Below are 25,906 nucleotides of genomic sequence, written 5' to 3'. Positions count from 1 at the left end.
CCAGCATCGTCCCGCGGAGAGATGGATCTTCCCACCAGACCTCAATGAGTAGCAGACATTCACTCAACACCGACCATGTGTCCGATACTACACAGTCCTTGCCCGTGGACCCCTGCAGAAGATGGATTTTTACAAATGGGGTGTCTTTGTGCCTCAATATTGCCCACTTGGTTCTTTCAAGAGTCTAAGTCACCTGAAGATAAAAATACCAGCAGGAAGCACCAAGTAGAGATGTCTGCACCTAATGGAGTCGCAGAGATGAAGGAACTTGGTTATTCACAGAGATTCAGGCTAAAGACAAGCCATGAAAGCTCTATGGGAAGGGCTCGGCAGGGGGCAAGGGCAGTGCCTGCCCAGGGACAGCTAAGTGAGCCAGAGAACTTTCTGCTCGGCAGGAAGGAAATGTGACTAGTAGAAGATTCGAGGAAGAAGAGGGAGACCCAATACATGTGTGGGGTGCGACAACACAGAATTTGTATTCTGCTATCTAAAGATGGCCTTGGCTGGGATTCAGCTGGCCACCCTTGATTCAGTGAAAGCTCATCCCCTTTCCTCACTTCTGAGTGCATGACCCCTCTTATCAGGCCGTAAACCATGTGATACCAACCTGGGCTTCTGAAACCATTGTGATACCATCCGGGGCTCCTGAGCAATCTCCGCTGTCTCCCTCAAGCACCCCTTTGAGACCCACAGTTACTAAGTGAGGTCTCCAGCTGGTAGTGGCGATGGGACGCTGCCTCTCCGCTAAGGACACCAGGCCTTCCTTCCAGGTCTTGGGTGCACACACATCCCAAGCTGATTGGTGCTTGTCCTCCCTGAATTGGGGATGCATTTTTCGAAGGATTCTACAAGTTTTGGATATGACTGGGCATAGTGAGAAAAAGGGTGGCGGTATTTTTCCCATGCCTCTAGTTTACGTGTGTGTGCTAAGGTGATGATTTAGATAGGAGCCCGATAAATTACACCAAACCCACACGCCGTCCTCTCAGGGGGCTGTCATCCTACCAAGGAGGCCCTGTATCACCCAGCATGGTTCCACAAGAACCCCTGAGTTTTCTGAACATGTCGCAGGGCTTCATGGGGTCAGAGAGCTCTTTGTTGTTTCTCAGATTGGCCAGCATTATAAGAAATCGCCCTTCAGAAGACATCAGCCAATTGTGGAAGAGAGTAATGATTAAATGTGCGACCTTTAGCAAGTTACTCAAACTCTCTGTGCCCCCATTTCCCGTTCTATGAAATGTAAATGCATGATGAGTACCTCAAACTTGTCACAAACTTGTCGACCTGTGGCGTGTTTTAGGGAATGAACGCTCACTTACCTGGATGAATGAATAGCTGTGGATTCCAGGTTGGTCACAGATAACCTGGGTAACTTTGCACAGAGTTGTCAATTGCTGTGGGCTGCCATCTCTCCTCCATGAAATGGGAATGATAAAAACAGCTACCTCATGGTGAAGACAAAATGTGTTAACTCAAACTGAGCAGGTTGGCTGGACGTGGCACTCAGTAGACCTCCCCGTGAACGGAAGCTCTGGAATGACCATCTGCCACCGTTGTTTCCTGAGTCAGTCCTGCCTGGTCCTGATCTGTGGTCCTCCTGAGCCTTTGTATTCTCTGTTTTCAGGTCAGCAGGTCCTGGGCTTGGTAGAGAACCAGAGTGACTGGTACCTTGGAAACCTGTGGAAAAATCACCGCCCGTGGCCAGCCCTTGGGAGGGGCTACAACACAGGTGAGTCCCAAGGTGGCACAGGCCGAGGTTCCAGAAGGTGAGACAAGTGCTCCGTGCTCCTTCCTCAGGGGGAGAACATGGGCAGCAGCACAGCGGAGTCCGCCTGGTTGCCTAGGATCAGCAGTGAGCAGAACAGAGGCGGGTGATCTTCTAGTTCTTTCTCAGTGCTGCAGGGCCGTGGCAGGGTGGCACTGGTACCAGGAAGCCCCTCTACGGACCCTCAGCCCTGGATCCTACTGGATTCTTCCTTGGCTGTTAATGTAGACTAGCGATCATTCTGCGGTAATACGTGTCCTCAGCGTTTCAGTTTCTTAACACACTGTTGTTTTTCTCAGGCATGTTATATGTGCCCTTGAGGTCCACGGGAATCTGTGCTGCCTGTAGGTGTTCAGGATGCATCTCATTGCATCTGCCCACCTATGGGGCGAGAAAGTAGCAGAGGTCATGTTATCTCTTAAAATTCCTTACTATTGTATTGGCTGAAGCATGTCATGTGGCCACTCCTTCCTGTAAAGTTGAGGACAGGTACAACCTACCCTGTGTCTAAAAAGATCCTTTATCTTTTACCAACCCCAAACTTGCTTCTCTTGTTTTCGTTTCTGATTGGCTTCATTCATCCCACTGTTGTGTCCGAGTGCTTTCTGGGTCCTCGGCCCCATGCTGGGGCGCAGTGAGATACTGTCTGTGACCTCATGGAGTGAGTAAGCAATGCAACTCCAGCAACCTCCCCGACCAGCGTCTAGCTATGAAATGCCTCTGGATCCTCTGCCTCGCCCTTCCATCCACTCCCACTGCTGTGGCCCCCTGTTTGTAAAGCATGCAGACTCATGGTCTTTATGGGGATCAGAACTCGGAGCTCAGGGAGCAATGGGACAGGTCAGGCCAAGATTGGGGACTCTTCATCTGAGTCCAGCAAGTATGCGTGCTCAGGGCAGGTGTCTGGGGAGGTCACCCCCTGAAGAGGCTATGTAAAGCCTATTCTGGAAGCTAAAGTCAATCTGCAGTGAGAAAAGTCAAAAAGTCAACTCTGAACACCCATGTGCAACTCCAGAGAGGTCAAATGCAAACATGGGCTCCCCGGGGAAAGAGGACATAAGCCAGGTGTCCAGAGTTGACGGTTCAGAGGTGCCGTCAGAGTGGGGTCCAACTGGAGGAGAAGGCCAAAGGATGTCCTGAGCAGCCACAGGTGGCTACCTGTTCCTCCTGATGGTTCCCAGAGCGTCAGGCACACCCATGTCCCTTGTTCTTGTAGACCTACCAGGCACACAGAGGTCACAGTGGAATTGTAACCACCAGCCCTTCAGAGACCCAGAGCATGTCCTTGGAGATTCCCCTGCTCTGCTGGGCATTAACCCTTTAGTTGCTGGATAGCAGGGAACTCTAAGGAGTCCCCAAGAGAGGCCCTGTGGGGAAGGGGGACTGAGAAAAATCAGCACCGCCTCTTCATTAGCAGGGAAGTGCTTCAGCTTCCCAGGAGCCTGTGAGGCTGCACCTCTGCCTACCAGCTGGGTAATAGCCAGGCTCTCTGCCAGGTGCTGTGTGGGCATTAATCTCATTTGATCCTCACCCTCACCCATGAGGCAGGCTCTCTGCTTATCTCTATTTTATACTAAAGGAACCAAAGCTTGGAGTTTGAGGAGCCTGCGGTGTTAACTACTGACCTTCCTAGCTTGAACTTTAAGGGCTTCAGGATCAAACACTTTTTAAAAATGGAGACTCCTGGACTCTGCCCTTGAAGAGTCTGGTTGGGTCTGTGGAGGAGCCCCGGATTCTACGCTATAGGCAGCCTCGAGGCTGTTTGTGGAGCAGAGTGTCCAAGGACATGCTCTGGCGAAGGATGGCACTGTTTGCCCTGCCAGCAGGCTCAGCCAGCCGCTGTCTTTCCGTGTATTGAAGGCTGGAAGCCATAGGAACCCACAGAGGAACAGTGCGAAGACTCCACGTGCTCTCTGCTGAGAATAAACGGTCACTGGGTGGGTGTCCAGGCTTTTGCAGAGCTGGACACACCCATGTTCGTTTGGGTGGGAGAAGGGAAGTCTCAGATAAACCCTGGTGTGTACATTTAGCTTCTGAGCCTCGGCACCCGTAAGAATAGGAAATGCACAGGGAGGTCCCCTGCGGAACCTCCGATGCAGGATGGGCCGCGGCCATCTGATGAAAACTAAAGCCTCCGTCATCAACCTGGGTTTGCAGAGGACAGAAAAATGTAGCACGCTGGAGAATTTGTCAGGACACAACAGCGTGTCCCTTATTTGCTGCAGAACGTGGAGACGGGAGGCACGAGCCACCTCCAGCTCTTACTTGACGTGCCCAGGCAGGGAGTTGCTTCCCTCCTTGCTGGTACTAAACGGGCAAAGCAATGGGGGAAAGCCCTGTGGGGAGCCATGCGTCCATTTCAATTTCGCCAGTGACACCAAGAGATCATCGTAAAGGGATTCGTGCCACACCAGGATGCACTGGCTCCCGTGATGGAGATTTGTTATTTTAAGACCGAGGATTGTGGCACACAGCAGCAGATGAGTCATCCAGACATTCAGATTCTCGTGGAAATCGAGGGCTCTGCCAGAGGAAACCTGCTACCCTGCATCCCAGCCATCTCTGCCTTGCAGACAGGGTCTCTCCTGCAAAGGTCCTGTGGTACATTGAGCATGATGCTGGGGAGCATTAGCACACATGGGTTAGGACCCCGTCAGGGCACTTAGTCCCTGCATAAGGGAGGTCACTTACTCCATCAGTTTGGACATTTTCCCCTTCACTGTACAGCAAGATAACAAGACCCTGTGTACGAAGATTGCCATGTTAGTTGGTGAATCATCTAAGGAGCCTAGCCTCGTGTCTGGCACCTAATAAGTATTCAGTGGCTCGTCCTCTCTATTCCCTAGCGTTGTTCTACCTCTTATTCAATCAGGGCATGAGATCTACCCTCTCTGAAAACGATGGATGTTGGCTGAGTGCACTTTGCTCAGGTTCCCCAAGCCGTCGGGTCAAAAGGAGCAGTAAGTTTTTCTGTTTTGCCCAAAAGAATCAAGCAGCCACTTTGACATTTCTTTCATATCTCTTCACTCTCTGGAAAAGGTTAGCTGTTCATATTATTTTAAGAAGAAAATGACTATTTGAGTTGATTTATCAATTTCTTAACTGTGTTTTATGTAGAAAATTTCCAGAGAAAGCATGAAATGTTTGAGTGGGAGGATCAGCCTTTAAGACCTGACTTGGTCCCTTTTAGACTCTCTGCCTTTTGGAGAGCTTGCCCAAGCCCAGTGAGCCCAGGCCTACTCATGTGTTACCCAGCTGAGATTCCTGCCTGGGGACCTGCCCACTGGCTCTGTGGTAGCAGAGCAGCTGCCAATGCCAGTAAACCAGGGCACTTCAGGAACTTGCAGTTTTTATTTCTCTTCTTGACCCTAACCTGAGTAACCGTTTGCAAATAATTCAGATTCTGCCAGACATCCCTCTGCGTGATCTTCCTTCATTCCTGGAATTATCTTATAAAGTAGCATTCTCTGTAAATGATCCAGCTTGGTTCCTACCTCCTCTTTTTTTGTTGTTGTTTTTTGTTTTTTCCTTTCTGAGAGGACCCCAAAAGGTTAGGGAGATGCACTCTTCCTCTCCCCTCCCATCTCTTTGTCACCTATTTCTATCTGAAGGAAGCTTCCCAGCCACAGCAGCCGGGGAAGACCAGGCAGATCACAGCACCAGCTCTTGCCCATAACTGTTCAGCTGGACTTAAGGGCACCTCTCACATCCTTGCCCAGAGATGGTCTGTCCCCACTGTGTCCATGTGTCAGTCACCCCCTCAGAGCAAGAAGCTGTCATTCACACAGCATTCAGCTGTCAGAAGGACTTAAAAGAAAAAAAAAAAAAAAAACAGGATTTTTAACAGGCTGATTAAGATTCAACTCATTTCAGTTCATAAGCTGACGGGTGAATATCTTAAAAAGTGAACATCAGCAAAGGAGAGACGAGGCAGGAGGGCTGAAGGTAGTGGGGAAGGAAGGGCGAGGTGAGGGAAGGCGGGCTGGGGGAAGGGGTGGCAAGTACTCAGCTAAGCCAGTTTGCACAGGATCCCAGAGGTAACTGGAGGAGCAGGTGTGTCCTCCCAAGGTGAAGGGTATCATGTTAGCAGAGGACTTTGCAAAAACAACTTAAGAGTAAAATATATCACATTCCTTTCTGTCTCCAAATTAGGCCAGAGACAAGGAGATGGAGAACAGGCTCTCTAGAGAGGGAGGGAGAACTTCTCTAGAAATCCTTATCTGTACAGCAACAGAATTGGGGCGTTCAAGGACTCGCTCACCTCGGGGATGGAAGCAAACTCCGAGCCGTGAGGACGTGGAACACGACGGGTGATAAAGTCAGATTTCGTGACAGGGGTTCAAAAGAAGAAGGCAGTTGACAACTTGCCGAAGAAGTGAGAACCACAGAGATGGAGCGGGGTATGCAGAAGTCAAGGTGCCTGACCTGGCACCTGCCTTTACCTCTGGCTCTGGCCTCTGGGATCCTGGGCTTGCCTCTTCATTTCCTTGAGCTTTAATGGTCTCCTTGTTCAAGATCCCCTCATGCTTTGAAGGAATATTGCAATTGGATGGTTTGTCTATAAGAATCACATCCAGACAAAGCAGACTTAAATGTAATTCATTCATTCACTTGCTACCAAACAGCTACTGTTCCGGCAAACTTGAGGTAAAAAGATTCTTTTGTTGTTGTTGTTGTTTTCTTTTATGGGTGTCCACCACCTGCAGATCGCTATGATTTCTCTCTTTGAAAGTGACTGCTAGACCTGAATAATGTGCACTGGCCATGATCAAACTGTCAGAGTTCACCCAGTGTCCTGAGGCGCGGAGAATACCTGTGCGCCTGGGACGGGCAGCCCCTAGCCCAGGGAGGGTGGCTCTGAATCTCCCGAGATGGGGCTGGTGACCGTTGCTTCAAGCATGCTCTCTGTGGCCGAGGGCTCCCTTACCCAGCTCCTTCTGCATCCCTTTACCACTGCATACCTCCTCAAGCTCCAGTGGAACCCAAGTTCAACTACAGAGCTGCTTGCACGCTCACTGCCCAGCAGACTTTCTGTTCTGTGCTTCTGTAGTAGATTTATTGAGCCTGAAGTACAGATGTTAAATTTATCTCTGGTGAGCTTTATCTGATCCTGGTCAATCTTGCCATCATTTATTAGACTTGATTTTTGTTCTCATCCACAAAAATAGTGGAAATGCCTCGTGTTCATTCAGTCAACTGCCTGACCCCTACTTTACAATGTTTGGAATGCCTCTTGTACAATCCTGAAATCAAATTCAAATATATTATACTCCTCCAAATATAATTTTTTTTTTTTTTTTACAAAATCAATATAGTGGCTTGGCTATAATTCAGTGAAGAAATAAAGGGAAATTAATTTATTATAAAATAGTATTTACTTCAACTTGGAATTTCTACAGCTTGGCTGAGTTAGATGACAGGATGAACTGGTCAGATGCTTTTATGCCTATGTTCAGGATAGAACCATCTTCCTTATAATGGGTGTGCAAATGCAGAATGGAGCTGATGTGGTTCTGGCTGGCAGATTCCATGAGATGGGCTTTGTCATCTTTGGGGGTTATTCCCGTGTAATGAACAAGCTGGATACGGTGGCTCAGGCAACTTGGGAGGTGGGGCAGGCAACTTCGCAAGGCTGTTTTAGTCAGCTGTTTTGCTGCTATGACTAAAAGGACAGACCAGAACAACTATAGAGAAGGAAAGGCTTATTTAAGGGCTCACAATTTCAGAGGTCTCAATCCATAGACAGCAGACTGCATTCCTCAGGGCTCCAGGTGAGGCAGGACATCATGGCGGAAAGTGTGGCAGAGACCAGCTCACATGATGATCAGAACGCAGAGAGAGACTCCACTTGCCAAATACAAATATATACCCCAAAGCCACACCCTAATTCCCACCTCCTCCAGCCTACCCCACCTGCCTCCAGTTACCACTCAGTTAATCCCATCAGGGACTAATTCACTGACTGGGTTAAGGCCATGACCCAATCATTTCTCCTCTGAGCCTTCTTGCATTGTCTCACATGTGAGCTTTTGGGGGACACCTCACATCCAAATCATAACAGAGACCCTCAGCAACTTAGCAAGGCCCTGTCACAAAGTAAATAATAAAAAGGGCTGCAGATGTGACTCAGTGGTTAAGTGCCCTGGGTTCAATACCCAGTACAAAGAAATATATAAAATAGTGAACAACTCCTGGTGAAGTCTTAGATAACAGGGAGTTCCAAGTTTCCTTGATTTTTCCCAAGTTTAGTGTCTGTCAAAGTCATACCAAAATAAAATAATAAGACTTTTTAAAATTTTTTCCGTAAGTCATAACAGCTTCAGGCTCAGCCGTAACAATTATGTACAATCATAAACGTTCACCAGACTGACTCTAATGCAAAGGCAGAAGCGTTCCAGGGCTTTCTCGAGGTCAGTGCCAGGGAACAGGAGAGTGCTCCCTGCTTGCAGCGGGTGTGCAGCTAGCCGTACTACCTCCCAGCGCTTCTCTCTTAGCCCTCACCAAGTCTGTGACTGATCCCAAGCCTGTCCTCTCCACATACTGAACCAGAACCTTCTCTGGCCTCAGAACCCTGCTGCGCAGGTTCACACAGCATAACTCCCTCTTCTCCTGGCAACCTTTGAGGCGTCGAAGTCAGAGAAGGCACCCTGGAGCCCAAGCTCTCCTCCCCTTGTGCCCCATTGCTGCGGTCCCCTCCTGGGGTCCCCCACTCCCTCAGCTCCAGCCACCCGCTCCCTTGCTGATCCTTGAACGCAGCTCTTTAAATCCGCGAGCCTCTTGGCCTCCACACCGCGCCCTCATTCCACCTGTTTCTCTGTCCAGTTCTTCCCCTGCCGTTACCTCCGTCTGGCCGGCTGTGATGGTGCCCGCTTTCTCTTCCCTTCTGTCTCTTTCCAGGCAGATATAACCTCCTCAAGGGTAGTGTTTTTTTCTGCTAATTTCACTGCTTCAGCTCCCTTACCTAGAATCATGCCTGGCATACATTAGGCAGTAAGTATTTATTGTTGAGGGAAATAAATCGTTTTGGAAGTACAGTAGCATAGCAGCTCCCGAGGGAATCAGTGGGAAATGTCGCTACTCCAGGAACATTGGCAATCTCTGGAGACATTTTTGCTTGTCTCAATGAGGGAGAGTCCTCTGGCATTTCAGAGTGGGAGCCAGGGATGCTGCTAAACACCCTGTATTACATAAGATAGTCCCACCACAAAGATCTATCCCTCCTAAAATGTCAGTAGTACCTTGGACAAGAAAGTCTGACATAAATAACATGCTGAGGAAATCATGTTCTTCTAGAAAGGGGTGTTTTTTCAGAGAAGGGTCTCTGAGAAGGTGACATTTGAACTGAAGATGTGAAGGGAGGGAAGGTGGAAGCCATGCAGAGAGCTAGAGTGAGAGCATTCCAGGCAGAGAATGGCAGGGGTGAAGCCCCAGTTAAGGTAGCCTGCAAGCCTCCCCAGCTTCAGGAAGTCCTCGCCATACGTGGGCCCTTCCTGTTCCTGCAGAACCCCTGCACTTATGTCTAGTGATGCTGGAGTCCGAGTCCCCAAATGCTCAGGGTCAGAATGCCCTCTCTTTCTTCCCTTTGGATTCTCTGGCCCATACAGACACAATCTAGAACCAGGCACATGGTCCTGTCATCCTGCCTTCACCCCAAGGTCCCAGGAGATCACCCCCAGCCCTGAGCTAACCATGGAAGAGTGCAGCCTCCAGGAAAGGGGTCCTCCCGAGCTGGCCTGGCCAACTCCGGGTCCACAGCCCCCTCGCTCCCCTGCTCGCTCTCCCCCCGAGCTGCTCTGGCCCCCCTCCCAGGACTCTCCCGGCCTCTGCTCAAGGGTCATCTCCCAGCAGGTGTCCCTAACCATCGAGCCAAACTGCGCTCTCCAACCCACCATCCAGCACGTGGCTCTTCCTCAGACTTTCCTCCAGCGTCACAAAGAACATGATCTGAGGACCCGACTCTGCCTGGTGCGGTAGGCAGCATGTCCCCTCTGCCCACACACGGTCCCCGTCCTAAGCCCTGGAACCTGTGAAGATGTTGTCACGTGGTGGAAGGCTTTGCAGCTGTAATTACAGATCTTAAAATAGAGCGCTTACGCTGGATGATCCAGTGGCCCCGTCTAATCACCCGAGTCCCCCGCAGCAGAGGCCCTCCTGCCTTGGCTGGGGAGAGAGGAGAAGTCGTAGGAACCTGAGGAGGAGGATGGACTCCATCTGCCCTTGCTGGCGCGAAGATGGAGAGAGCGTCCAGCAAGGATTTCAGGTGGCCTCTGAGAGATGAGAGGCTCCCCGCTGATCCAGACAGGAAATGTGCACCCCAGTCCTGCACCCCGATGGCTCTGAATTCTGCCAACAACACGGATGAGCTTGGAGGTGGATTCTCCCCTAGAGCCTCCAGTGAAGCCCCCAGCATGGCTGTCACCTGATTTTGCCTCGTGAGGCTCCAAGTAGATGACCTACCTGAGCCCCCAAAATCCCTGACCCACATAGCTGTCAAGTAATAAATGGATGCATTTTAAGCTGCTTAGAGATTCACTATGACAACAGGAAGATCCTTATCTCTCCCCACAAGAATGCAAACCCCATGAGGCAAGGATCCTGGGTCCCTATCTGGGACATGGAAAGCCCTTAATAAATAACAATCGAATGAAGAAAGGCATTCCAGCCTCCCTCGCCCCTGCCTTTCTCCCCAGAGGGGACCCTCAAGCCAATGATCAGGAACTCGAGAGGGCTTGAAAAACTGGTGAGAAATACCCCATGTTCTCAGTGGGCCCAGCAGGCCCTGGGTGCCTGGCTTGTATTCTGTGCTAAGGACACAAATAAGAAATAAGTGTTGTCTTTATTGGCATCACCATTATCCCTATGCCTTCAAAAAACAAGTGGTCCACCTGGTTTTTTAAAGAGAAAGAGGTTAAGGACAACTAAATGCAGCATGGCCTGTGCAGTGCCATGTGGGTCAGGTGAGAAAGGTCTGGAAGCCAGGAAGGCTGCAGGTAGGAGGGGGCGTGGACTTTCCAGCCCAGGAGGTAGCTGAGCAAATACCTGGTGAGGCAAGAACACAGGTGGGCTTTTTAATTTAATCCAAGACGCAACTTCTAGAGTGTATGCCGAGTACAGGGGAGCAGGGGATAGTCCACTCACGGCCCCAACCACTTATGGCTCTTTGGAAGGCCTTAGGAAAGTCTTTTTTTTTTTTGGAAGGGAGCTGACTTTCCTCACCTGTAAGATGGGAGGATTAATACAACCCCATGGAACTTTAGGAAGGATTGTGTGAATGCAAAATGCCCGGTGTGTTCATCACTCTAACAAAGTATCTGGGAAAACGGTCTTTAAGGTGGAAAGATTTATCCGGGCTCACAGTTTCAGAGGCTGACTGATTCTTGGCCTGTGGTGAGGCAGAATGCATGGCAGAGGGTGCAGCAGAGGGAAGTGGCTCACCTCCTGAGGGCCAGAAGCAAAGAGAACTAGAGAGAGGGGACCAGAGACAGAATAAGCCCTTCAGAGGCCCTGAGGACCTACTTCTTTCAGCTAGGCCCTGCCTCCCAAAGTTTCTGCCATGTCCCAACGGCACCCCTAGCTAGGGACCAAGCCTTCAGCACCGAGCGTTGGGGTCCTTGTACATCCAAACCTTAGCACCTGGCAAACAGCAGCACTCCGTAAACGGCAGCCGAGACTCCTGATCCGGCCTTTAGAGCACAGGCTGGGTGGCTCAGGGGCTCTTGGAGATGAGCAGCGAGCTGGTGGCTGGGAGGTCTTAGGTCTGAATGCTGAAGAGGCAGTCCCGCCTTACCCAGCCGGCTGAGGTTTGAAACAATAGCGTCCGCCTGGCCTTAGAGAGAAGCCACCTGCACCCAACATCCTCTTCTCTCTTTATTGTCTCTATTTATGTCTTGTCCCTGAGCCAAGTCTTTATCTCTCGAGGCTGTCTGCAGCTTGTGCAAATTGATTCAGAGGCACCCATCGCAGCCCAGGGCTCCAGCCCACTCCATCCTGCAGCCCCATGGGTTCTCTGAGGCACCCCAGCAAGACAGCCAAGCGAGAGCGCCCCCATCAGTCCTGACAATTAAACCGAGTTTTCCCAGCTGCATCCTGGAAAGATGGCTAGAGATCCCCTTGCCCTCCCCGCTGAGCCAAAACCACAATTCCAGAAGAATCGCTCGTAATTGCTTCCTCCCTTCCTGGGGCATGGGCCTCAGAGATGTGTTTAATTCCAGCTTCCAGAATCTCACTTAAGTGCAAGAGAGGTCTGCTCCCCACCCTCTCCCAGGGAGATCTTCTCTCCCAAACTCTTTTCTTTGTAAATCATCCTGTTTCCTCGGTGGCTCTGGCCACAAAAGCTCATGGTTTTCCTCTCTTTTTGCTAAGCAATTCGCAAGGCTGCAGCATGCTGAATAGAAAGAAGGGAAGAAAGCAAAAAATAAAAAAATAAAACAAAGGCGAATGCAGAACTCCTCCAGCTGAGCTGGGCTCACCTGCCATTGTCTCAGGTGAACTGGAGGCTGCATCTGTGGGTCTGGAATGCAGGGGCTGGGCTTGTCACTTACTGCTTGTGCAGCATGACCTTAAAGGGGTCAGGCCACTTCTAGCCCCATTTCCTCCCTGAGAATTGGGAATGCTAATGCTGGCTTAGGCCACTGGGCTCTGTCCCTCAACGGGGTCGCTTACAAGCAGCAAAAATTGATTACTGGGAAGGCCAGGATCCAGGCAGGGCATTTCCTGGTGAGGGCCCGCTTTCTGGTGCATGGACAGTACCTTCTACCTAGGTCCTCTGTCAGTGGAAGGGATGAGCTAGCACTCTGGGCCCCTCTTCCGGGAGCACTGTTCTTATTCAAGAGGGCTTGGCCTCCATGACCTAATCTCCTCTCAAAGGCAAACACTGCAAATCAAAGGTTGTGTTTCTTTTTGGAGAAACAGTTGGTGAGCACTGACCAGCCAACAGGGCACTGACGTAAAGTAATATATGGAGACCCATGTCCCTCGTTCTCCAACAGTAAGAGCCTTTAAAAACAGTTTGCAGTTTATTTTTGACTTTTTGCTTTCTGCCTATGTAATTACCTACTACTCCCCTAAATCTGCATCTTTTTATACATTGTTATTATGTCCTGTTTACTTAAAAATAAGATATGCTTGTCTTTCTGTATTAGCACATGAAGGTCTATTTTCTTTCTTTTTCAGAACTGCATAGTTTTCCCATTTGATGGGTAGACCATAATTTATTCATTTCATTTCCCATGCTTGGTATTTTAGTTGTTCCTAAGTTTCCCTCCAATTATGAACAATACCCATAATATACATCCTTATTCCTTTTCATTTGCTTGTGCAAGTATTAATATGCAATAGGTTCTAAGGAGTGGCTCTGCTATATCAAATGTTATGGAGATTTTAAATCTTGATAGATCTAAAATGCCAGAAGTATCAGATACTTAATAAATAGGTCATATTTTGAAGTAAACCATTTTAAAATTAAAGTATGTGTGTGTGTATGTGTGTGTGTGTGTGTGTACATGCATACACACCTATTTGTTTTCTGTGTTGGACATGGGGCCTTTATATTGCAGAAGAATTGGTATTTTGTGGAGCAGCTACTTACTAGAGAGCTAGCTTCAGCCTTTTTGGTTGAAGCAGATGGTCTCTGAGTAAAAGGCCCAGAGTTTGAAGCCATAAATCGTGGGCCAGTGGCCTAGTGAAGCGGAACCCTTTGGTCGCTGTGGGTTGTTCCACCTGGATCTGTGTTTCAGTACTGGGCTGAGTTGACCTAGCCTGCCTTAAGACAAGGAGTGGCCTTCCATGCAAACGCTTCTGCTGTGCTGGCCCTGGGAAGGTTGGGGCTTCTCTGTCACTCAACACAGGACTGTAGTATGGTAAGAGCTGACAGGCGCTATGGCCCAACACCCAGATCCCCGTGTGGTTCAGTGTTCAGTGAAAGGCTGGAAGGAAGGTGGTGCTCCTGAACCCTTCCACCATCAAGCATCATCCGGCGTCCATCCTGTGCATGGTTTCCCTGAAGATATATTTAGGATGGGAAGAAGCATCTGATTTCTTAGGGGCTTCTCAAGTTCACAGTACTTGTGCTTTCATGTGCATTAGCTTAAGAAATCCCCATTTTACAGAGGAGCTGACGGAGGTTCGATGAGGTTAGTGGATTTCCTAGGTTAGCAGACCTCCTGACCACGGAGCTTGGGAGTGTTACTTAGTTCTGGGGATCTGTCCAGCTCCGTCCCCAGTATGCGATGTTAGATGGCTGTGGACCATCCTAGTAACATTATGCCCTCCGGGACACTAAACAGCACTTGGCAATCATGGCTGCATATTGGAATCAGCTGGAAAGATTTAAGAAGTCCGGGCACCCAAGACTCACCTCAAACCAATCAAAGCAGAACCTCTGGGGCAAGACCCGCCCCTCCCTCAGGAATGTCTAATGCCAAGCTGGCGGTTCTTATCAATCCCCGTGTCATTCCTGGGACTGTGTTACACCTCTCTTTACCTGCACCCTGTTTCCTTTAACTCTCACTGACTCCTGGGCTCCATAGCTGCTTGAATTCAGCTACACTCATTCAGCAAAGGTGGAATGCGTAGCAGATGCACACCCCATGCTAGGTTCTGGGGATGCTTGGGTGGCAGAAAGAAGCTACACAGACTGCTGACTCAGGAAAGACCTACTGACAGTTACAAACAATTATAGTGCATAAGATGGAGAAAGCCTGCGGGCCCCGGGAAGAGGGGACCAGCAGGATGCAGCCCCGGGGCCTCTCTCCATCCCCGCCACTGCCTGGATCCTGGCCCATGATCCTGTACTTCCCCTTAAGGCTGCTAGAACTCAGCTTAACACACCAGGGATCCCAGGGAGGGGAGACCGGCCTCCTACTCTTTCAGTTCATTGTGAGCTGTTCCCTGTCATCCACCATTATGCTTAAACGGCCCTCTTGTCCCCTCGAGCCCTCAATTGCTGCATCTCATTTTAGAACATATTTGACATTTCACCGCAGCAGGACTGATGTATTTGAATCGGAATGCTGCGGAGGCTCCTGGATGGGTTAGCAGAGCCCCGTGGGACTGCTCCCAGTGAAGGGGACTCTCTGCTAAGGTAATTATCCAAGAGAAATAGCCCATCTCTCAGCCCGACGGCTGTTCCACCAGGCCAGCTCTGCCTGCCAGGCCCCCATGCATTAAACCCAGACTCCACGGCTAGCCCAGTGCAAGCAGGTTCATCTGAAGCCGGGTTCGGCGAGGAGAGCAAAAGAGACAGAAAACCTGGCCTTGCCTTCCAGATGCCTGGCGTCGAGTTGGAGTGGCCAGGTGAAGATACTGAGGACACATTTATTATATTTTCTTAATCTTTTTCTAGTCCATTTAGTATCTTCCTAATGAATATTTAAGTGTTTACAGCTGAATTTGATACATGCCAAATCTGGCTGTTGCCCGTTTTTTATGTCCTGAAGCTAAGAATGGTTGTTACATTTATAGACAATTGAGGGAAAAAAAAAAAGTTTTAAAAGCAAATCTACTTTGTGGCACAGGAATGTTACATGAAATTCAAATTTCAGTGTCCATTAACAAAGCCCTGAGGGCTCGCTGCGGTGCCAGTCATTCTTCATTTGCCTGTGGCCACCGAGGACTACAGTGGCAGAAGTTGAGAAGTTGCTACAGAGACCGTAGGGTCTCCAAAGTAAAAAATCTGTACTTTCTGGCCCTTTAAGAGAAAGTTCGCTCACATGGTTTACGGTGCAGCAGAAGCAGCTGGTCTGGAGAGTAGCGGACGGGGGTTAGAATCTAATCTCTCCGTAGCTGATGGATGAGAATAAGAAGACAGAGGTGGTAGGCCGCTTTGAGGAGTGAAGAAGCCACAGTAAAGGTCACATAAGACCCAACGATCTAGAATTGGGATCGACGCTCAGCAAATGTTATGGGGCACAACTTAAGAACAGACCGATCACCGCTGAGAAGTCCAAATTTGAGAGTCTTTATTAAGCCAGTCAGCTGACTGTTCCACACAACACCCCAAAAATGGCTATTGGGAGATAGCCCCAACCATAGGGTTGCAGTGGTTCTTACACCATAAACCAGAACATTAATCATAAGTATCTGTTGCTATGATTCAAAAGTATAAACTAACATTGTAGGATCTGAATCATCAGCAGAGGGGCAAGTGGGTCAAAATGACCTTACTTAGGTACAAACTTAAGAATGGTTACTAACATCTAAACAATCACGGTTGGCATCACCCTTAACATGGTACATTGTTTAGGAAACTAGGAATCAAAAGAGAACAATGTTTCATTATATAAGAATGGCCATTTCGTCATTTTGTATCGCCAAACAAGTCACGCTAAGCAGCTGTTGACGGGTACAGAGGTGGGGCGTTCCCATGGAAGAAGCATTTCCTACATAACATGGAGTCTCAAGGCTAAGTGGAGTCTGTTTAGTCATTGCCCATATCGCCTGGCCTGTAACATTTCCATGGAGTCAAATATGTCAACCCGTCACATAAATGTCAGTTACCTTCCCTCACCTTACTCATGCACGAACACAGTCTCCTGTCCCGGCGCTGAGAGAAGGGCGGACTCGTGTGGGGCCTGGTCACCCTGTAAGCTGCAGGGGTGGGCTGAGGGAGAGGGAATGGAGCCGCGACATCTGTCAGATGAGTCCTCTCGCCCTTCCTCAAGCCCGGGCAGGAGCTCGGATCAGCCCTGCGTATGGAAAGGATCGCAGATGCGCTTTCACATTCATAACTGGTAAGGTTCTCAAAGACCTGGCCTGTGGAATCAATCAGAATGAGGCCCCAAGTTCTGCTCCTCTGTGCCTCTTCCCATCGCCTCAACTTCTGTCCCCAGGTCTTCTGAAGATGCAGGTCCTGAGAAAAATATTAAATAGGATCCATGTCAAGATGGAATGAAATTTAAGGCAGGCCAGACACATCTGCAACCAAAAGAGGGAAAGGCATAAAAACCGAATGAGAGGGAGTATGGGGGAAGGAAGTCTAGTAGAGTGAAAGACATTATCACCTCAGGTGCATGTAGGACTGCATGACCCATGTGATCCTGCAATACTTACAATCAGAAAAATGAGAGATGACACTCCATTTACGTACGATTTACCAGAATGTATAAATGCATTCTACTGTCATGTATAACTAATTAGAACAAATTTAAAAAAATTTTTTTAAACTGAATGAGATACAGAGAAACAAGATGTATCCCATTTATTTTCAATAAAAATAAATTTAAAAGAAACACTGACTGAGATCATGAGCACTCAGGATATTTTGGAATGCAGGCTTCTTTGGGAACTGTCTTGATGATTTGGAAGCAGGGAATCCTGGCACGGTCTGGAGGTGGAGAGGAAGAGGAGAAAAATTCCAAGATGCAAATCTGGTCTAGCAGCAAGAATTAACATTTAAGACACAGGTTTGTGGGATGGACATGTAAGGAAGGGGACGTGTGGACTGTTGAAAAGAAGCAGGAGAGAGACCCACAGGTGGACAGAGGACAAGCCAGCCATGGAAGCAGTGTGGCTGGACACGTGCATGGTGGGGAGGAGCTGTGGTCATGGAGCAAGCCTGGTTGAACTCGACAGTGAATGAGGAACCTGTAGTCACTTGCTTTAGGTCTGGAGCCCTGGCACAAATGTACCATCAAGTTCCCTCGTAATGAATCCCACACCTCTTTCTGTTAAGCATGTACTTCTTCAGCCTGGTTTCAAAGCTGATTTCTGGCTTCCAGTGTTTGGGATTTTGTAGCGACTGGATGATCGGGGTGAAGGAAATATCTAAGTGTAATGGCAGCTCATTCCTGTTGCAGAGCTTCATCTTTGCAGGTGGGGGCGACGCGATTCCTGACACTGATTTTTAATGGTCTTTGATCTACTGGGTTAACATGACCGCAGAGTAGTAACATGACTGCAGAGGACAAGGGATGGATTCAAGAGCCCAGTACTGCATAGTAGCACCAGCAACATCCACGGACCTTTATTCTGCTCTGCGCCAAGTGCAATGCTGATGCTTTCCATGCCGGCCTCCCTTTGTCCCCGCGACGTCCTTTTCGCGGAGGACCGCACACTTCGTTCAATATCTCACTTACTCAGTAGCAAACCAAGATTGGAACATTGAACTTTCTGTCACCCTACCTGTTGTGCTTTACATCTGTGATCTGCTGATATCTTCAATCCCCACCTGTGACGGAAGCAAGGGAGGAAGGAAGGAGGAAGGAGTGGCAGGTCGCTATTGCTCCCTGAAATAATTGACCAAGACTCTATGATGGAGAGTGACAGGGACAGACCTCTCTGAGGAGGTGGCATTTTGGTCTAGACCTGGAGAGTGACCTGGAGCCAGCTGTACACAGAACCAGAAGATAAGAACATAGCAGGCCAGATGTGGCACTGGCTGGCTCTGGAACTGGCAGGGGAAGGAATAAGTCCAGATGAGACAAGGGATCTGCCAAGGGCTTTCTGGGCCATGATGGATGATACAGAGTCTGAATTTTGTTCTGTGATACAGGGTAGCACCTGGCTCAGATATCAACTCTCTTTTGTGCTTGATCAATTAGTAATGATAGACATCCTGCAATTTTATTTATTAGTCCTTATTCAGTAGTGACTTCATGGGGCCTCTATTTGCATATCGACAAGGTGCTATTGATGCCCCTGGTTTGCACACTAAAAGACCTTGTCCCTCCCCCACTTGGAGAAGCAAGTGTTCATATGATTGCAGGACTCTGAGCTGTAGGTTACTGATTCTGTGTTTCAGCTGTTGACTATTTATCAGTGAGATGGTGGCTTCTCCCTGGCCCCTTGAGGCTCCTTCTGACTCGGGTGGTGGTCCACCTGACTCTGGGATATGCAGCACCACCTGGGCCCTTCCCTTACTCTCTCGCCTCCCTTTTCCTCCTCCCTTGGGATTATCACCAACAGACACCCTCGAACTCTTTGTATAATTAGAGAAAGCTTTCTTTTTTTAAAATAAGATGGACTGGAGTAATTGTGCCCAGAGTAGAATATTTCCTGTAAGAAGCTTGCCTTTGGAGATGAAGACTGTATTGTTCCCTCCAATGCACAGATGAGATGTGAGACCCAAGGAGTCCAAGACACTGCCCCAGGGGCACCTAGCCAAGGTGGGGTCAGAGATCAGATTCAGATTCAGGCCTGTCTGGCTCCAATCCACAAGCTCTGTCTAGCACCCTCTGTTTGGACCTAAAGGCAGAAAATGGGCTGAGGAGGTAAACCAGAGAGAACTTCCTACTAGCCGCATTTGTGACATCTTTTGCCTGGGTGGAAGATGGACAGTCATTTACCAGAAGCTCAGATTTGGACTGCATGGCCTCATTTGTCCTGGCTGAAGGCTAGAGAGACCCCTACCCCACCCCCATTTATCCAGGACCGGCTACCTACTTCGCCCAGTGTCCTGAGGAACTCCGGTGTTAACCAGCTCATTTGTGTGTATCCCGGCACTTTTTGCAATTAGTCATCCTGCAGATGGCAATTAAGGCTCTGAATCACTGCTGGGCAGGCCTCTGGCTCATGGCAGAACTCATGCCTTCGTTTGTCCGTTCATTCATAAACATCCTCGGAGTATGTCTGCTGTGCCCCTGGTGGGCACCATCTGTGCCCTGGGCAGCCCCACACCTCATGGGGGACACGGTGGATGACCGTCCAGCAGTCAGATGAACGTGGCAATAGCATGTGGGTGAAGAAGAGGCAGGTGGGAGTGGCCAGTCCCCAGGGCCTCCGAAGAGAAGGCTGGGAGGAAGCAGGAGCGAGTGGAGGTTGAGGGGAGGCTGGAGAGAAAGAGCGCTGCATGCTCTGGAGAGTGTACGGCTCACTTGGCCCAGTTGGAGCTCAGAACCCTGTGACTGTAGAGGGATTCATAATGGGTTTTGAAGGGATCCAGGCGTCAGGGAGGATAAAGGGGAAAGGAAGCGTTGCTTACAAAGCCACAGGAGGGAGACGGAGAAGTCCTTCATCCTCTTCTCCCCTCCCACCCAACACGGAGCCCATCCATGTGGGAGCCTGTCTGCTGGCCAAAGAGACTAAGAGGCACCCGGGTCATTGCTCAAGTGCAGCTTTTCCCGCCCTTCTCGGTCCCCCACGAAACAGAAGCAGAAATCCCTTTCTGGGAAGGAAGATTCCCCTGCATTAAGTAGGTCCATAAGAGGACAGTGCAGTGTGGCCCCAGCACTGCCCTTACTTCGAAAAAGTTATCAAAGGAAGGACACGTACCACTCCGAAAGCTGGAGCCAGGGTAATTTTGCACACTCTTTTGAGAGGATTGGCACCACAACCAAGCTGGTTTCAGTTCTCCCTTCTTTGTGCCCAGCACTAAATGCATGTCCCACTAATCTAATTTCTAGAAAATCCTCTTTCATGAGCCTGTGGGTTTTCTCCAGTCAGGCTGGTGAAGAGCAGATAGGCCCATTCATTAGCAGAGGTTCAGACCTCAAAGGGCTGCCAAGGCCCTGTGGCCACCAGACTTCCTTCCCATAGATAAGAGCCCGTATGTGCCCACAGGAACTGCATGAACAGTCCCAGCCAGCAACTGTTGAACACTTGTTGGAAATGTGGTGTTTCCAGTGGTTTAACTTCTTGGTTAACGTCACAGCAGCCTTGGGGGCAGATGCTCCTGGCCTCCGGTGCATCAGCTGGCTCTGGGCCTTTGCCTCTCGCCTCCTGCGGTCTTGGCTCAGCTATCCCCACCTCAGAGAACCCGTGCTGTTCACCCCTTAGTTCTTGACACACCCTGGCTCTCCTTTCCTCTCTGTTCTGCTTGACTTTCACCTCCTATGTGCTATGGGTTTAGCTTGCTTCCTTGATTATGTCTTCCTCTTCAGGTAGCCTATAGGCTCCTCCAGGGTGCGGATCTCTGTTTTCAAGTGGGTTCCAGTACATAGGAAACTCTCCAAAGATACTAGTTGAATGAAAAACAGACACGATATCCTCATAGCCATTTTGCAAACTAGGAAAGAAAAGCTTGCAGAAATTAGCTAACATGTCCCAACATGGAGAACAGTGGCTGGGTCTAGAATTCATCTGGGTCTCGGGCCTCTGAGTTTTTCCAACACCACGTGCCAGCACCGGACCACCTACCAAGCCTTCTCTAGACCCGTGGTTGAAGCAAGACATGAGGAGATGCTACTGCTGCTCCTTCCATTCAAGTGTTCCCTCGAAGCCGGCTTGCTGACACACCGGATGACAGGGATTTGCCGGAATAGAGGTATTTTCCAGCCCCTTCTCTTCCCTAGGACTGAGATTGTGGGGCTCCAGGAGAAATAAGGCCTGGTCTCAATGTTTTGAAGGTTCACTCCACTTCAACAGCAGTGCGGTTCATTAACACTGGTATGAGGAAGACCTACTGTGTGCCATATGCTGTGTTGGAAGCTGTGGGTACAATGACGTGCTCTACTGTCCTCCAGAAGCTCACACTTTGGTGACACATGGCATCTACCATAGCTACAACTCTGAAAATGATGGTCTGCGTCACGTCGGGTCTTCCGCAGCCATGTTCCTGTCCTAGGAATATCCTGCTGCCTCTCATGGACACCAGTGTTGGGAAATGCACAGGTTTTGGAGCAGAGGAAACTGGGTCCTCACTTCTTAGCTCATAAGTTATTCAGGCTTTGGGGGATGATATCTGTAAGGAACAGTTCATGGGTTTGCCAGGTGTCACGCTCGAGACCTGCCGTGCTGCTGCCGTTGTTGTTCGTTATCAGTATTATCATTGATTATTACCATTCAGCTTCTGGGTGGGTAGTGAGTGGTGAATTCCATGCCCAAAGAACCTTGTTTTGGTTTTAAAAACCTACCCCAGGTGATAACAACCGCTCCCTGTTTAATTGAGACTAACCTGTGTGTTAATCACTTTGCTCAATATTTCATTTTATCTTGTTTAATCCTCTCAACAGTCCTGTGAGTTTTTCCTTTTTTAGATCCATTTGATAGCAAAGTTTGCTGAAGCACAAACCAGCTACCAAATAACTGAACCAAGTTCACGCAGCTGCTGAACTTGGAGCTGACGTATCAGGTGGGTGCTCAGCTTAGTCCAGGTCTTTATGCTCAGCTGCCCTGGTAATGCAGGTGTGTGACTTCTGAGGTGACTATATATGTCCTCAAACCAATCAGGGACACAGCAAAAGGTACCAAGGGCAGGTTCGAGACCTTGTGCCTGGGCACTGACCCCACATCTCTGAGTCTCCCTTGGCTCATGTAGAAGATGAAGAGCTTGCCCTGTGATTCCAAGGTCCTCCTGCTCCTGGGCTTCGGCTCTGGGGTGTGGCTCTTCATTCGGCATGCTGCAGGTCTGCCTGAGTCGGCACAGGGAGTGTCGCTGGAGTCCAGAAGAGCCTGGTTAAAATCCCAGTTGTGCCACCCACAGGTATATGATGTCTCTGAGCCTCATTTTCCTTATTAGGTAAACTCAATCATCCCAACTTTGTGAGTTAAGAACCTCATAGGATTAACTGAAATTCTAAACGAGTAGCAGAATCCTGTCAAGAGTAGATCTAATCAGATGGTTCAAGATATTTCAATGAAGGGACTGTTCGTAGGGGCAGATGGGCAGGATTAAAGATGCTGAACACCCAGACTCCCAGAAGCAGAGAACCGTAACCAGGTCTGGGCCAAGAAATATGTATCATTTTCTTAGGACATAGCAAACTACCACAGAGTAGGTAACTTACACAAGAGAATTTATATTCTCATACTTCTGGAAGCTGGAAGTCCAAGAGGGTTGAGTGGCAGGTTGATTTCCTCCTTGACTTGTAGGCAGCCATCTCTCCCTGTGCTCACCGATGGTCTCCTCCTATGTCTCTGTGTCCTGCTCTCTTCTTGCCAGATTGGATTGTGATCCACTCTAAAGAAAATAAATAAATAGCACCTCATTTTAACTTAATCACCTCTGTAAAGATCCTGTCTCCCAACACAGTCACATTCTGAGGGATTGGGGGAAAGGAATCCAACATAAGAACTGGAGGAGACACGATTCGGTCTAACAAGAAGAGGAGGGAAGAGACCGTGCTGCCAGAACCCAGTGAGAGCATGGGTCCTGGAGGAAGCCTGCGGGCAGGGGCTGCGGGGGGACAGACACAGCTCCCTGAAACAGTCAGTGAGGCGAAGTGCCCTCTCCTTCCAGTCCGTTGCCAGTGCTTCCGACTAGCACTGAGCCACAGGGATCCCACTGCATGGGGGTGAGTCTGCAGGGCACAGGGAAGGGGCAGGTGGACCTGCCAGAGGATAAATGGATAATCTACAGTGAATACTTGGACGTCCCTGGCACATAACAGACGTGCAAGAAGTGTCCTCTCTTTCCCCCATCAGCTGCGAGCTTCATGTGCCTTGCTTGGTATGCTTGCAGGGTCTGGTTTTCTCTGAAGCTGGGACAAGCGCATAACAAAGCACACACGGCAGTGCCCTTCCGTTGCCGCTCGTTTGAAATTGCAGAGAGCTCTGTGCCCTCTGGGCAGCCCATTGATCCATCCGTCGCTTCATCAGGCACCGGCACATGTTCAACTGGTCAGAACTGTTCAGCCAGCCAAGCTCTCTCACCCCTGTTCGTAGGCAAATGAGGCATTATCTCGTGCAGCGAAGCATCTACCAGACTGGTAGGGAGAGGCTGGCTCATTATGTGTAAAAAATTAAAATCCCTATGCCAGCAAGCAGGTCAGCAGATGGGACTTCTCTTCAGAGTTGTAGTCGTTTTACCATAGCTGGCATAAAGTTGGGGGAGCTTCAGTCATCCACTCCACCCTGCCTTGGGGCTCCGCAGTGCCACACTGGGCTTTTGTATCTGCCTCCGGCTTTTCTATTGTACTCCATTTTATTCAGGAGAGATTTTAAGACCTGTATCTTGGAACCCTATATGCGGTTCCCCTAGAGCTCCAGAAACACCTTCCTGAAAGAGGCAGCCTCGTGGCCAGGAAACTTCCTGCTGGAGGACCATCTTATCTCAGATTGGGTTCTGTAAGAAACTCCATCTCCTGGTGGATCTTCTGGGTGGAGGAGAGCAAGGCCCATGGGATGGTGAGTGTGATTTCTGCCCTGGGTTTTAGTCATCACTTGTCATCCAAAATGGGCAAAATGACTCAGCTTTTAACCATCACCCGAAACTCTGTCCAAATCTGAAAGATAACTGAAGATGACCTAAGTCCATAGTGTAGGGTCCTCAAGAATTAAGTTATTCTTTTATGTTTCTCTGAAGCAAGGCAAAGGTTTGGGGGTTCTGGTGCTTATGTTACTTTACTGGGACTGCCTTACCCAAGAACAGGCTGGGCATCCTCACCCAAGATCTGCAGTTTCAAATGCTTCCAAATCTGAAACTTTTTGAGCATCAGCATGATGCCACAGGAAGAGATTCCACGCCTGACCTCAGCAGACAGGATGCAATAAAAACAGGGCCCTGAGAAGGCTCTGTATGACCTTCAGGCTGTGCACATAGGACATGTATGAAACACAGGGAACCGCTGTGTTTAGACTCAGGTCCCATCCCTGAAGCACCTCATTATATATGTGCACATCTTCCAAAACACAAAAAAGTTCCAAATCTGAAACACTTACTGTCACGAGCATTTCAGAAAGGATACTCAACAGGTACCACAAACTAGGTAGCTTTAAAAAAATAGAAATTTTGTCTTTCTGGTTTTGGAGGCTAGAAATATAAGTCAAAGTGTTAGCTGGGCCATGCTTTCTCTGAATCCTCTGGTCGAAGCCCCTTTCTCCCTTCCAGCTCTGGGATCCAGGCATGCCTTGTCTTGCAGTCTAACTCCTCTGTCTTCCTCTGAGTTCTTGTGGCCACCTCCCCTCTATGTCTGTCTCTCTTCCCTTCTTATAAGGACATCAGCCATTGGGTTAGGATTCATCTTAACGCAGTACATCTCATCTTAAATTGATTTCATCTGCAGAGAGCCACTTCCAAATTGAGATCACATTTACAAATGCTGGGGTTCGGACTTGAACATATCGTTTTGACAGACATGGTTCAACCCACGAAAGCACTTTTTCTCAAATTTTTATTTACAAACCACTCTCTGGTTAAGAGGGATTTTTGTAGAATCTCCTCAGGTCTGAAGAGTTGAACAGATTGGTGCCATTTGTTGATAGACATGGAGACTTCTAGAAGAAAGAGAGTGAGCACAGAAAGAAGGGGAGAGGGTCTCTGGAACGTAAGTCTTTGGCCTTCTTTATTTCGTGTTAAATTGTTTTGCTTTGAGCCAGTCACTTACCTTTCTGAACCCAGTTTACTCAAGGAAATGGGGATGGGATGGGGTCATGGGGTTGATAACCTTCTTTGAGAATCAGTCTGACTTAATATTCTGTGGCTTCCAAAAAGATGAGCAAAGCGGGCAGCAATCACCTCCTATGCAGGGAAGTCCAGCTAGCTTTGAGAAATGGGTCTCTACTGTTACATGGCTAGACACACAGAGCCAGAAAGTCACTTGTCTCCAATCAGCTTTAGAACCCACCTAGTTTTAAAAGAAGCAAGAGACAAACAGGTGAAGAACTCCTACAGACCATTAAGAAAAAGGCAAACAACCCAATAGAAAACTGAGCAGAAGACTTGAACAGGCATTTCCCAAAAGAGGATACCCCAATGGGCAATTCATATGTGAAAAGATGCTGAGTTTTATTAGTCATTAAAAAGCAAACTAAAATTCATAATGCAATGCCATACCACTGTGCAAAATTTAAACCTTTGCCAAAAAGTTTAAAATGCAAAAGGAGAATACCAATTATCAGTGGAACAGAAAACCATAGGAACTCACTACACAACTGATAGTAAAAATAGGAAGAATTACTTTGTAATGTCTACTTAAGCTGAACGTGTGCAAACCTACTGACCCAGAAAGTCCCTCCTAGGAACGCAGCCAGCACCTATTGTTACTAGTGGTTGCTTTGTGTTTGCGACTGTTGTATCTTCTCAAGAGAAGATTTGAAGCAAGACACAGTAAAATACAGCCAAGTTTTTTGGAAGAGAAGGAAGAAGCAGGGTAAATGGCCTACTCAAGGGAGAGAGTGGATCCTCAGAGAGGAGAGTGACAACTTACTTCTCTGTGAGCTCGATTTTTATTGGGTTTAAGGGGTAGTTTTCAGAGCATCTCACCTGAGCACCACCTCCTAACTCTTGATTGACAATTGGATGGTATCGAATTGCTAATCCCTATTGTG

The 25,906-nt window shown here is 48.8% G+C and overlaps 1 protein-coding gene across 7 annotated transcripts in view; it reads left to right on the top strand.

Annotated features, from left to right (window-relative positions):
* The window catches only part of LARGE1 (LARGE xylosyl- and glucuronyltransferase 1), a 493,033-nt gene that overhangs the window by 385,455 nt on the left and 81,672 nt on the right, over positions 1–25,906 (top strand). For all 7 annotated transcript variants that reach the window (XM_079141602.1, XM_079141604.1, XM_079141608.1 and 4 more), the window contains one exon: positions 1,625–1,729. In XM_079141602.1, the coding sequence (XP_078997728.1) occupies positions 1,625–1,729 (105 nt within the window). The remainder of the gene's footprint in view (positions 1–1,624; positions 1,730–25,906) is intronic.

The sequence above is a fragment of the Sciurus vulgaris genome (genome assembly GCF_902686455.1).
Source record: "Sciurus vulgaris genome assembly, chromosome: 5".
Taxonomy (NCBI): domain Eukaryota; kingdom Metazoa; phylum Chordata; class Mammalia; order Rodentia; family Sciuridae; genus Sciurus; species Sciurus vulgaris.
This window is presented reverse-complemented; position numbering and strand designations above follow the sequence as displayed.